The sequence below is a fragment of the Eubalaena glacialis genome, chromosome 3, assembly GCF_028564815.1.
Source record: "Eubalaena glacialis isolate mEubGla1 chromosome 3, mEubGla1.1.hap2.+ XY, whole genome shotgun sequence".
Classification (NCBI taxonomy): Eukaryota; Metazoa; Chordata; class Mammalia; order Artiodactyla; family Balaenidae; genus Eubalaena; species Eubalaena glacialis.
Genome location: NC_083718.1, coordinates 1749511 through 1762698, shown reverse-complemented (window position 1 = coordinate 1762698; position 13188 = coordinate 1749511). Strand labels below are relative to the sequence as shown.

General features: G+C 59.7%; 1 protein-coding gene across 2 annotated transcripts in view; it reads left to right on the top strand.

Moving 5' to 3' along the window:
- Positions 1–13188, top strand: part of PKP1 (plakophilin 1) — a 47852-nt gene that overhangs the window by 21618 nt on the left and 13046 nt on the right. For both annotated transcript variants that reach the window (XM_061185245.1, XM_061185244.1), the window contains exon 3: positions 11363–11757. In XM_061185245.1, the coding sequence (XP_061041228.1) occupies positions 11363–11757 (395 nt within the window). The remainder of the gene's footprint in view (positions 1–11362; positions 11758–13188) is intronic.

Below are 13188 nucleotides of genomic sequence, written 5' to 3'. Positions count from 1 at the left end.
CTGGCGGTGCCTGCCGGGCCTGGTCTGTTTGGAAAGTCTGGGGAGAGAAGGATGGAGGGGATGCAAGCTCCTGCCCCATGTGGACACGGTTGCTGCCCCAAGAGGGAGTGATCGTCGTGCTTGCCAGCCCGGCGTCCCCCTGCCAGCAGTGACTCACCCCCACCCAGCCCCGCGGGCCCCAGGCTCTCGCCCAACGAGGATGCTGCTGCCGAGGGACAGAATTTGTCCGATGGAGGAGGAGGCGAGGGAGTGGGTCCACGGGCCGGCCCACCGCCCCGCGCCCGGGCTCCCCTCCCTGTAGGAGCAGCGCCTGGCTGGGCATCGCTGAGGCTGGAGACATCCCCTCTGTTCAAACTCAGACGCCCATGTCGGGGTGTCCCTTGGGGTGTCCCTTGGAGTGGCTGTGTGCATGGGGTGGCCCTGCTTTCTGTGCCGGACGATCCTGCTGCCCCCGGGCCGGAGCCTCCTTCTGGGCTGATTTTCACCGAGGGCTGACTCCAGCCTCTCGGAGAGGCTGCTGTTCCTGGCTCAGGTTTGCGGGGGCAGGGACTCTTTAGAGGCCAGGGGTGAGGTGGAGGAAAGGCCACTGGCCTGGGCGCGGGGCTCCCCAGCACTGCCCAGCGACCGCTGCTGGCCCTCCATCCCTGCCGGGCCCCAGGTGCACCATCAGATTGTCTCCTCGGCTCTGACGTCCTGTGTTGTGTGTCCTCCCTGGGTGGAGAGAAGTTGGCACCGTGGGCTTGTGAAGGGAGAGGACCCGGCCCGCAGATCAATGCAAGCGGAGTCCCAGGACGGGCTCCAGGCGGGGAGCTGGGCTTGGGGGCTGCCCTTAGCCGACAGGAGGGGGCAGAGGGGTGCTGCCAGGCTTGGAGCTGGGACCGTAGCCCCTGGGCTGTCCTTTGTGAGTGCTCACAAGGCACAGGCATCGCTCCGAGAAGGGCAGCTCCAGAGGCCAGGCCCAGGAGAAGGCAGGATGTCACCTGTCACTGTCCCAGTTGGTGGACCCTTGTGGGGGAGGGAGGCAGGCAATTGGTCGCAATGTCCAGAGAGACACGTCCGTGCAGGGGACTCAGTGTGGCCACTGTGTGGTTGGTGGGAGCATTGGGCTTTGCCAGCCCTGGACAGTCTGCAGGGGCCCCTCCCAGATGAGGCTCAGGAAGGAGTTCCCCCTCCTCTGAGAGAGGACCAAGCCTGGTTTTACATCTTCCTTTGGCTTTAATCCACCTGTCACTTCTGGTCAGCGTCTTTCCCCAAGAAGGAGGCTCCCCCGTGATCTGCCTTTGTTCTCACCTTCCTTCTCACACACGAGTCACAGTAGAGCCGCTGAAACTTTAGAGGGAAGATTTGAAGAATCAAGGACAATTGCAAACTTCTTTATTTCGCTCCAGAAGAAAATTAGCGAGTTTTAGTTTTGCCTTTTTTTTTTTTTAAGTCCTGAAAAGAACTAATCGACTGAACCAACAAGACTTTAAAGCCCTAACACTCTAGTTAAAAACAACTAACAGGGGACTTCCCTGGTGGTGCAGTGGTTAAGAATCCGCCTGCCAATGCAGGGGACACGGGTTCAAGCCCTGGTCCGAGAAGATCCCCATGCCGTGGAGCCACTAAGCCCGTGCGCCACAACTACTGAGCTTGCGCTCTAGAGCCCGTGAGCCCCACAACTACTGAGCCCATGAGCCACAAGTACTGAAGCCTGCACGCCTAGAGCCCGTGCTCCGCAACAAGAGAAGCCACCGCAGTGAGAAGCACGCACACTGCAACAAACAGTAGCCCCCTCTCCCGCAACTAGAGAAAGCCCGCGCGCAGCAACGAAGACCCAACGCAGCCAAAAATAAATAAGTAATTAAATTTATTTAAAAGAAAACAACAACAACTAACAGACGAAACACCAGTGTGAGAGAGGGTGTGATGAAATGCTGGGGTTTGCAGCACGAGCTCCTTAACCCTCTCCGGGCCTCAGTCTCCTGGTCTGTCATCGGCAGGTGGGACCAGGTGACCACCCAGCCTTCTTCCCTAGCACCAGCCCTGGTCCCCAGGGTCCTGGAGGTTTGGGGACGGAGCCCTGGGGTTCTGGGTTAGCAGGCAAGTGCCGGCTTTGCCAGGACCACCACCTTCATGTTTGGTGGGCCGTCAGTGGGAGGAAGTCCAATCCTCAGAACCCCTTGAAGTATGGAGCGGTTTGAACGTATACAAGGTAATCCTGTTTCCACTTCCCAACCTGATCCTTCCACCTTTGTGAGATCTGGACGGGTGAACTGGTTCCTGTTATTCCGATTTTATTAGCAGGGAAGTCAGGCTACGGAGAAGTGCAGGGGCTGGCCCGGGAGGTACCTCACAGGTAGACTGGGCAGAACTGGGTCCAGAGCCCGGTCAGCTCTGCGTGGGGTGTCGGGGGCACGAGGAGGAGGAGGAAGGGTCAGGACCTTGTCTCCTGCCCGGCAGGCGAGTGGCAAGGGCTCCAGAGCCGGGAGGGAGGAGGGGGCCCTGAAGGAGGCCGCCAAAACAAAGCCCTGGGCAGGTCGTCCAGTGCCTGTTTTCTGGTTGCAACTGCCTTTTGTCACCAGGCTCCGGTGACAAATGCAGCAGCCTTTCCCGGGTAGGTGGATGAGGACATCACCCCTCCCTAGGGTGGGGCTCAGCCTCCTCCCCCAGGGCCCCACCCTGGCATGCCTCTACCAAGGACTTCCAGCTGCAGGAGAGCAAAACTTAGCTGAAAACGAAAATCCAATCGGGGCAGGGGCGGGCGGGGGTGGGGGGAGGAGGTGGAGACACAGCTGGGGAGGGATGCAGCTTTGGGGGCTCTAGCAGGACGCACCCCACACACACACTTGCACAAGGGAGTGGCCCGGAGTGGGGGGAAGACAGCCTCCTGGGTTTGTTCCGAAGCTCTAGGCTAGGCTGGGGAGAAGGGCGAGTGTGACTCCAGCGGGGCTGAATCGACACTGAAAGTCAGAAGCCTTACAGGGCTGGCTCTAGTTGGGGAAACAGAGAGGCTCAGAGAGGTGAGGTGACTGCCCAAGGCTGCACAGCCACTCAGGGAAGAACCAGGACTAGAGCCCGACCTCTGGTACCCCTGCCCAGTGCTCCTGGTCACACTGTCACAGGAGGGGACCCTGGCCACTGGAGGCAGCAGAGTTTCATCTGATCTCTGCTGTCAGAGTTTTTACAAAATCATCACACCAACTATTATTTACTTATTTTTAATAAACTTCCTTTTAAATTTCAGTGCATTCATTTTGAAAAGAAACTTTGTATCAGTAACTTGAGAGGAAAAAAAAAAGTATCCTTTGCCATAAAAGAAGGCTTAACCATAATTTAGAATCAATAATAATAAGTAGAATGAAAACAAATAATTGTTTAACTCCAAATGGGTAAGGCTTTTTTTCTTTCTGCTCAGAAAGGGAGGTTGGCAAATGTTAAAGACACATCCTGGCACCAACCTGGACCTTCTCCTCACGGTAATCAAAGTGAAAAAGAAAGAGTTTTCTATGAGCCTCAGTGCTAGTTATTGGCTGTGCCCTTAAATGCCCTAAAGTCACCTCACGACTGCCGGTGGAGCCTGGCCCACACTTGGGGGGGTTCCGGGTCATAAGCTCATCATGCAGGATAATTTTCCCAAAGCTGGTCCAGCGGGTCAGATAGAGCCGAGGGTCAAGGAGAAAGGTGACCAGGTGGCGCCCCCTCCCCTCACCAGTGACTGCCCTGTGCCCAGCTAAAGGCCTTTTTGAATGGAGCATTTAGATATTTTCTTTTCTTTTTTTTTTTTTAATATTTATTTATTTAGGCCGCGCCAGGTCTTAGTGGTGGCATGCAGGATCTTCGTTGCGGCATGTTTTTTGGTTTTTTTTTTAGTTGTGGCATGCAAACTCTTAGTTGCAGCATGCGTGTGGGATCTAGTTCCCCAACCAGGGATGGAACCCGGGCCCCCTGCATTGGGAGCGCAGAGTCTTACCCACTGGACCACCAGGGAAATCCCTTGAATGGAGCATTTAAAGATGAGGTTTCTGGCCAAGGTCTGTGGCCCTCTGTACTAACCCAGGGCCCGCCGGGCACCAAGCCCTGCAGGATCAATTGCTCCTGGAGAGGGTCGGCAGGAGACCCCAGGCTCTCCCTATCTCCCCGCAGCCCTAAGCAGCTCTGGGAGGCCCACAGAGCTGGGGGAAGGGCGAGGTGCCATGAGAGGAGGCCTGGAGGGAGCTGGGGGGCTCGGGGCAGGCCCTTCTCCTCCCTCTGACTGCCCCCGAGGCTGGGAGGGAAGTGGCTCAGCTTCTAGAGACCCAAGAAGCTCAGTAAGACTCAGCTAATTGCAGGAGACTCCGGGCTCGGCCTCAGTCAGCAGTCTTGAAGTGATGTCCTGATTTCTCAGGGCAGCTTGTGTGCACCAGGAACAAGCATGGGTGCAGGGCATGGGGGCCCGCACTCACTCCTCCGTGCCCTCCCTCTCGAGACCCCTCCCGGCCAGCCCTGCTGCGATCACAGGCCGCCTCGCCCGTAGGCATCTCTTGGGACAGAGGGCCTTCCAGCCGGGCTCTGTGGGCAATAGAGCCTTACCACGTGTCGCACAGCCGGTCAGCTGCACTCTTCTTAAGCGTTTCCCACCATCAGCCAAAGCAGAGGAGCAGGCATCTCTTGTGTCTGGGGCCCTGGGGAGGGGTTTCTAGGTGATGGCCAGCGAGTAGCCCGAGGTGGTGGTGAAGCCTGTCCTGCAGAGCACCCCTAGCTGCAGAAGCACTGGGCCATTTAGACTTCACTCAGGTCACCAGACTCTGGTGGCCAAGTGGCTGGAGGACGAACACCAGGAAGGTCGGAGGCCTGAGTCCTGGTTCAGGGTCTACCCCGTCTTAGCCTCATGGCCTTGGCCCAGCCTCAAGTTCTCCGAGCTTAAGAGGTGCTCTCAGAGAGAATACAGATGCTGCTGCTTGTCCTGGCACCTCCTCGGCCAGGCGGGAGATGGAGGCTGTGAGGTTCCAGTGAGAGGATGAATGGGAGGGCTCTTCACCAACTGTGAAGTACCAGGCCTGCTATGCGGTTCTTAGGATAAGCTCAAGGCACTTGCAGAGACCTACCCGCCTGAGTCGACCCCCAGCCAAGTGATGTGTGTCCCACACAGGCAGGTGTGCACGTGGAGTGTGTGTGCAGGCAGGTGTGCACGTGGAGTGTGTGTGTGTGTGCACATGCACACAGGCTCGTCTTCCAGTCGGGGCTCTGTCATCAAGGCCTGGAGGGTCCAGCCAATCGTCCCTTCCTTCCTGTGAAATTCCTGGCTGTCTCCTCAGTGGGAGTGGTTTTTTCACCAAGGAGTCTCCAAGGAGCTCTTTTTTGGCCAAGGAAGAATCTGCCCCTCAGGATGTTGCCGTCTTGCAGCGTCTGGCCCTCCTCTTACGGCTGGCAAGTGCCTCCTGGCTCAGGGCTCGGGTGGCAGTTCAGGGGCACCCCCAGTCTCCCTGCACAAGGTGGGGTGCCTGGGCGAGTGGGATCTCCCTGACGCTCAGGTGTGCTGTCTCAGGAAGCTGGCACTTCCTCGAAGTTCAGGAGTTCTTTCACGTGGGAACCTTGGAGGGGGCCTCACTTTTCCCTCCCCAGGATGAACCATCATGGGGAAGAAGGGGTCGGCCTCTGGGTTCAAAAGTGACCACAGAACACGGGGCTCCTGGGGGGCAGAAGGACCGTGCCTTGGACAGTTCTGAGCCCGTGAGAGAGGTGGCCGAGGGGCAGGGATCCTTTGCCTCTTGGGACTGTTGAGAGCTGCCTCTGAAAGGCAGACACCTGCCAGGGAGTACTTCCCAAAGTGAAGCCTGAGGTTTCCACGTACAAAACCTGAGATCCTTGTTCCCCAAACCCATCCTGGCGGGTCAGGAGCTGAGAAAAGCCCATGTCTCAGGTGTGCAGGGGGAGAGGTCCAAGAACAGAGTTTCAGAAAATAGTTTCTCCCACAGTTCAGTGATGAAACAGGGAGCAGGATGTGAAGGCAGAGCTGGATGCTAGAGCTGTGTGCTGGGTGCTGGAGCTGGGAGTGGGGTCCTAGAGCTGGGTGCTGGAGCTGGGAGCTGGGTGCTGGATGCTGGAGCTGGGTGCTGGAGCTGGGAGCTGGGTATGCTGGAGCTGGGAGCTGGGAGCTGGGTGCTGGAGCTGGGAGCTGGGTGCTGGATGCTGGATGCTGGAGCTGGGAGCTGGGTGCTGGAGCTGGGAGCTGGGTATGCTGGAGCTGAGAGCTGGAGCTGGGAGCCTGGGTATGCTGGAGCTGGGAGCTGGGTATGCTGGAGCTGGGAGCTGGAGCTGGGAGCTGGGTCCTGGAGCTGGGTGCTTGGTGCTGGAGGTGGGTGCTGGATACTGGAGCAGCTGGGTGCTGGGTGCTGGAACTGGCACCGTTGTTTTTTCAGACATCACATGTCATGGAGGCCAGCTCTCGGCAAGGTGCTGGGGCACACAAATGAACTTTGTCACCCCCCTCCTGCCCCGTCGCCAGGAACAACAGGAGCCACAGTGGGCCTGACCCTTGCCCCCGGCCTGAGAGGCAGACTTGGAGCCTGGAGCCCAGGAGGGCAGGTGGCTTCTTTCCCCAGAGTTGTGACCTCTGTCCCTGGAGAGAGCAGCACCTCCGTGAAAGACCCACAGGCTACAGTCTGGAGCGTCATAGGCTCTTTTCTACTTGGGCTTCATGGTCCAGATACTTCAGAAAAATTTTCTGAATTACCCACGACAGTTCTTACTCCTGCCCTGGTCACTGGGAGTTCAGTCCTGACCTTACAAAGTTATAAGGGACACGCCAGTGTTAACCAGCTCTCTGGTGAAATCTCTACTCTCAGAATGAACATCAAAACTTTCTTCTTTTTCACATTGAAAACATTCAGATGATAAAAGATGCCCAGCCCCCGGCATTGAATTTCAGTTTCAGATTTCTGTGGTGCCTCCCGTGAGCCTGGGAGCCGGGCCTCCATCAGTGTTGTCCAGTTCGCAAGCTGGGGTCCCCCCGAGTGGGCACTGCTGGTCACTGGGTGCGGGTGACAGACTCTCGGGGGCAGCTCCTCCCGCCCTGAGGGACTGCCTGGCCGGGGTACCCACATAGCCTCCTCCGGGCCCACATGGCAGGGCCTCCGAGCCGAGGGGCTGCTCCATCTGTCCTCCACGCTCCGCACGAAGCCGCGTGCCAGGGAAGGAGGGGAGGGCCGGCCCAGGGCGGGACCCCTGCTCCTAGCCAGAGAGGGAGCAATGCCGGGGGCTGGGCATTGTGCAGGGACCGGCACTCCCCCCGGCCGAGGTCCCACCTTTGGTGACTCAGGCCGGTGGTTCCCACGCTGATGCAAACTGCCGAGTAAGCAGGCACCCCATCCCCGGGGGACCTCCTCACACCCTGGGCCCTAAGTTTCCCCCCGGGAGCCCTTGCTGGGAGGGGACCTGTGCCCTCCAGACCCCCCGGGCCACCACGCAGCGTGGGAAGGCCCCCTGCTGCCTGTGACCAGCTGCGGTGCCATCCCAACCGCACTCCCAGGAGGAGGGAGGCTTGCTGTCTGCCGGCTGCCCCGGGGGCCCGGCTGGGTGCTGAGTGGGGTGGCAGGTGCAGGGAAATGGCCGATGGGGTCTGTCCCTGAGGCGTCTCTAATCCGGGTCCTTTCTCAGGAGCCCCCTCCCTGGGCCACGAGGGCGAGGACCCCGTGAAGTGGCCCACGCGCTGGCTCTCACGGGAGGACATTGGAGGTAACTCTTCTCTGAGCGCGCCTGGGCAGGAGGGTCTGGGCGTGTCCGCCCAGAGCTGGTTTGTCCAGCCCCGCCTGCCTGGCCAAGCTTGGTTTCAGAAAGGGCTCATCAGCGGACACAGACCCTCTTTTCATCCGGGCCCACCTGGCGCGCCCCTGGCTGCTGCAGACCGAGGGGGGCTCGCGGGGGGCTGCCCGCACTCGGTGCTTTGAGGCCCTGGGTCCCGGGCTTCTGTTGCTTTACTTTGGCCCAGTCGCCCTGTAGGACCTGCTTCCTTGCCTGCAAATGAGAGGGTTGTCCTCTGCGAGCTTGCTGACTTCAGGAGGAATGGAAAGAGAGATTACGTTGAGGGCCCAGGGCGGGGGTGAGAGCACTCAGTGGGGGACAAAATTCCCCTTTTCCACGAAGGAAAGGGAGAGGGAGAGAAAATGGGTTATAAGACCAAGGTCACTAGCAGAGCAGAGCGGGGCTCCGGGAGGCTCCCTGGATGGTTCCAGGTGCTGAAACATGTCTCTCTGGACACACTGCCCGGGCATCCCTGAGGCTGCCCGGCCCAGCCTGCTCTCTGGCCGAGGGGTCAGCTGTGCTCCCGGGAAATCAAGTTTCTAGCCTCTGGCATGTTTTGATCCATGGGCCATCCCACCCGAGGCCAGAGTTTCCCAAGGAAGCATGAGATGACCAGACCACGGGGTGTGTGTGTGTGTGTGTGACTGTCCTTTGTAGCCACAGCAGAGGATGCTGCCGGCAGACCACTCTCTGGGCGCGGGGGTGAGCCCAGAGCCCCGGCCTGGCCAGCACCACCCCGCGCTGCCTTGCTCCCTGGTCTAGTCCGACGGCTGCTTGGGATCCACAAGGCAGCATTTGGAAGCGTGTGGGGTGTTCTCACTGGTCAGAGCGGCTGTGAGGTGTTACTGGTACTTAGGGCCTGGGGGCCAGGGCACCAAACATCCCACAATGCTTGGGGCATCCTATACAGCGAAGAATTGTCTGTCCTGAAGGCCGACATAGCCCACGCGAAGAAACACCAGCCGTTTCATCATAAAGCCACCTATCTGGGCGGACCAGTCTCCTCTGTTTTTCTGAAACCCATGGAGGCTGTTGTGCGGCCGTGGGGTGAGAGCAGCCTGGGCCCTGGAAGCCAGCGTGCACCCCTTTCCCAGGCCGTCCTGGCTGCCTGGGCTCCTCCCCCTTCCTGTGCCCACGTGGCCACTCCTTTGGCAAGACCCAGAGGCAGCCAGCCTGGCCCCAGTCTGAGCGTCAGAGGGACACTTACGTCATGCTCTGTGCTGAGCGCCTCTCAAACATCCATGCACCGAATTCTGCCAACGGCCCTGCACACTGGGCACAATGATGCCACTTTACCAAAGAAGAAACCAAGACGCACAAGCCCAAGGCCACCCATCAGGCAGCTGACGTGGGCAGAGCTCAACCCAGGCCATCTGGCTCCTGAGTCTGTGTTCTTGGCCCCCGAGTCTCCCTCTGCTGCAGAAGTCTCAGCCCACCAAGGCCACAATGCCCCTGTCATTTCAGGCAGATAGAAGAAAAGGGCAAAGGGCATAGGCATCAGCTAGGCCACGGGCCGCCTGCTCTGGGAGGGCTTGTCTGCGCCTTGGAGGGGAGCCCAGGCCCCCTGTGCACTAGGAGGGGATGGTGCCCGGGCGAGAGGAACCCTTGCTCACGCTTGTCAAAGCGACAGCAAAGGTCCTGAGGGCGGGAGAGTCATCCACAGCTGGCTTGGCCACCGCCAGCCCGCCAGCAGGCCGTGCCACAGGAACCAGGTGGGGTGCACGATGCGGCTGTGGCTGAGAAATGCTGCCCCACGGGGCCGCTGCCTCCCCCGTACCTGCCTTCCCGCAGCACAGCCAGCACCCCGGCCCCTGTGGGCAGCGCCCCCAGACCCCTGGCCAGGGCAGGAGAGCAAGCCCTGAGCTTCGCCAGCAGGACGGCGTGTGCACTGGGTTTGGGCCGAGGGAGCGTGTGGACTCTCCGGCGTCACTGTCTGGGGTGACGACCAGGAGTGTCATCACTGAGGACCAGGGGGGCCCAGCCTTCCCTCCACGGCGCCATGCCATCTTCCTCCCCCAGAGGAGGGTGGGGTGTGGCCGCCAGCCTGAGGCCTGGAGGCCTAGTTGCGTGTTTCTCGTGTGCCGTGCAGGTTGCCCGCTGAGGATGGTCAGACGGCGGCCCACTCCTCTGACCTCTGCCTCTTCTTGTGCCTACCCTGCCCCACACACCAGTTCCCTTTGGAGTTGGCTGGCTTGACCCAGTTTGGGGGTGAATGCCTTGCCCGCCTGAGTGCGTAGCTGCACGCGTGGGCGGAGCTGACCAGAGCGCCTTGGCCAAGGTTGACAGTGGGTGGCTTCTGAGCGCTGGGTGTCACTGCTGACGGAAGGTGACCCACAGGTGGTCTCCTGCTCCAAAGGCTCTCCCTGCAGAGAGGAACGGGGCCCGGCCAAGGGCCGGTGGCTAGATCTGGAGTGGAGGGGAGTTCCCAGCCGCCCGACGACTCCCCTGTGTGTGGGCACTCACACACACACGCACACACACACTCACTCACGGGGTGGGGCAGGCAGGCTCTGGGCTGCTGGACTGGCCCCAGCTCATCCCGGCAAAGCTGAGTCCCAGGTCGGCACCCGTGCGGAGACATTTTCTCAGGCTGCATGTTGATTCTCTAGTCTCGGGACAAGTCAGAGCAGGCAGCCCCACCGCCCGTGAGCTCCTGGGAAAGCTCCTCGGACGGCCCTGTGAGGGCTTCGCTCCCACCAAGTCTCCGGCTTTGCAGGCTCTTCCCAGGGCACCTGACTCCCCAGCTGGGCTCACACAGAGCCCTGGGGGCGCCTCATTATTATAAATTTCCTGCTGGATTGAGCCCTGCCCACCTCTCCCCTGCTGCCAGCCTGATGGCACAGCCTAGGAGGCCGCCCTGCACCCCTGCTGCAGCCCCGGGCCAGCCTCCATGGGTGCAGGAGGCCCAGGGAGCAGGATATTTTCCCCCTCTGGCCTTCGAGGGGGTCCCCCTAGAATGCCTCTTGCCATTTGCTTCTTGACTGGGCAGACAGGAGGCAAAGATGGGGAGTTTAGCAGAGAAATAACAGTGGAAAGAAGTCCTGGCCAGAGTAGGAGGAATTTCCCTGTGCTGAGTACAGGCGGCCAAGGCGATCAGGGGCTGCTGGCGTCTGGGAAGTGCACGGGGTGGCAGGGCAAGGGCCTGGGGGCTTGCGTTCAAGCCCACTGTTGCCCTTCCCTCTATAGGAAGGCCCCTCTCCTCCCTGGGCCTTTGACTCCCCTCCTGGACCAGGCCCACTGGGACCGGATCAGTGGCTGTCAAACTTTTTTGGCTACAACCCACAGTATGAAGTACATTTTACATTATAGCCCAGTCCTTTCTACCTGCACTGCACTCTGATATTTTTTATTCCAGTATATATTATTCAATCCCATTTAAAAAAAAATGATGGTCACAGTCTGCTAAATTGATTTCATGATCGATAACGGGTCACAGCCTGCAGTTTGAAAAGTAGTCTGAGATGCTGACCAAGGTTCCCTCCACACCAGACATCCCGGTATTCTCTGAGCATCGTCACGGGGGGCTATATCCCGTGGCCGGCTGGACCCAGGATCCCGGGTCGGGACCCTTGGCTGAGGCTCTCTCCCCTTCTCTGGCCAGATCTACAATGAGACCCTTAAGCGGGGGGCAGACAGCAAACGCTTCAGCTCCTACAGCCAGATGGAGAGCTGGGGCCAGCAGTACCCTCGCAGCAGCAATCCCCCCCCCGGCGCCGGCAGCGACATCTGCTTCATGCAGAAGATCAAGGCCAGCCGCAGCGAGCCCAACCTCTACTGCGACCCCCGCGGCACCCTGCGCAAGGGCACGCTGGGCAGCAAGGGCTACAAGACCGCCCAGAACCGCTACAGCATCTACAGCACCTGCAGCGGCCAGAAGGGGGTCAAGAAGTACCCGGTGCGCCAGGCCTCCTGTATCTCCAAGCAGGACCCCGTGTACGTCCAGCCCATCTCCTGCACCAAGGACCAGTCCTTTAGCCACTCAAGGGCCAGCTCCAAGTGAGTGTCACTCGGCGGGGCGGGGCGGGGGGGGGGGGTGTGGGGCATGGGAGACAGACCGTTAGCCTGGGAAGTTCTCAGCATGGAGACACTGAACAAACCTGTCGAGTGTGTGAGTTTTCAAGGGTCACAGGTAATGAACAAGGGGAGGAGAATCGGAAGCTAGCTGGGCCAGCAGTTCTCAAAGTGTGCTCCTCTGGCCAGTAGCCTCAGCGTCACCGGGGAACTTGTGAGAAACACTCCTGTCAGGCCCTCCCAGACCTCCAGGTCAGAAACCCTGGGAGGGGCCCGCGGTGTGTGCGTTGCCAGCCTGCAGGAGATGGAGACCCTGCCAGGGTTTGAGAATCCCTGGGCTTGGGCGTGTAAACCTCTCCCCACGTTCTAAAAGAGCAAAGGGGTGTGACCTGAGGTCGACAACGGGAAAGAGCCGGGTCCATCTTACAGGGCAAAAGACATAAAAACTGGTAAGGTCTAGTGCCAGGGGTGGGAATGCAGGAGATGGAGTGGGAGTCCTATAGAGAGCCCTGGGCATGGGGTGGCTTGGGGATGGCCACGGTGTCTCGAGGGTCTTGAGGCCTGCCCTCCAGGGCTCAGAGCCCAATGAACCTCGGAGCTGTCCTCTGTCACCACTGAGTGGTCCTTTATTCATGTATTTGACATTCACTGAGCATGTGTGGTCTGTGGTCAGAGCGGGGAGACAGCCATGAAAAAGAGAACGACAGCCCAGGGCCATCCTGCAGCTGCAGGATTAACCCCCTTCCATGGAGCCCAAGAGCCTTGCATTCTTCATCTGTAACCCTCAGAGCCCTTCCAGGCTAGAACCTGAGGAGAAACAGGCACAGAGACATTAGGTAGCTTGCCCAAGACCACACAGCCGAGGCCACACCCTGTGCCCTCCCCTACTCACCATGCTGTCCCGATCATAAGCAGAAGCGTTATAAAGCTGGCCCTCTCCTGGCTACTCAAAGGCCGTAAGGGGTATTTAGGATGCTCCAGAGAAGGACTAAGAAGCCTCTCTCCCATGGAGACTGACCAGGGCAGCGCCTGGCCCTGGCTCATTGCCCCAAACTGGAGGCCCCAAGAGGAGAGGGTCACGTGAGCCATGGAGGGCGTGAGTGACAGGCCATTTGGAGGTGACGTTCGACTGGCAGATTCTGGGCGACAGTCTCTCAATGAGGATGGGGGGGACTGGGGAGCTCTGCCCCGTGGGTGATCTTTCCAGAAAGGAGTCGGGCACCTGCTATGGAAAGGCATGAGGCTGGTACACATGAGGAGTGTTTCCCCCTCTAGAAACGCTGGGAAGATTTCTAGGGGGCAGGGCTGGGTGCCAAGAAGGAGCTGTCCCCGCTGTCTTGTGGGACCCAGGACACAGGCAGCTGGGGAGGCAGCCTGTAGTCAGCACCCTGGGAGCTGGTGTGGGTCCTGGAAGAG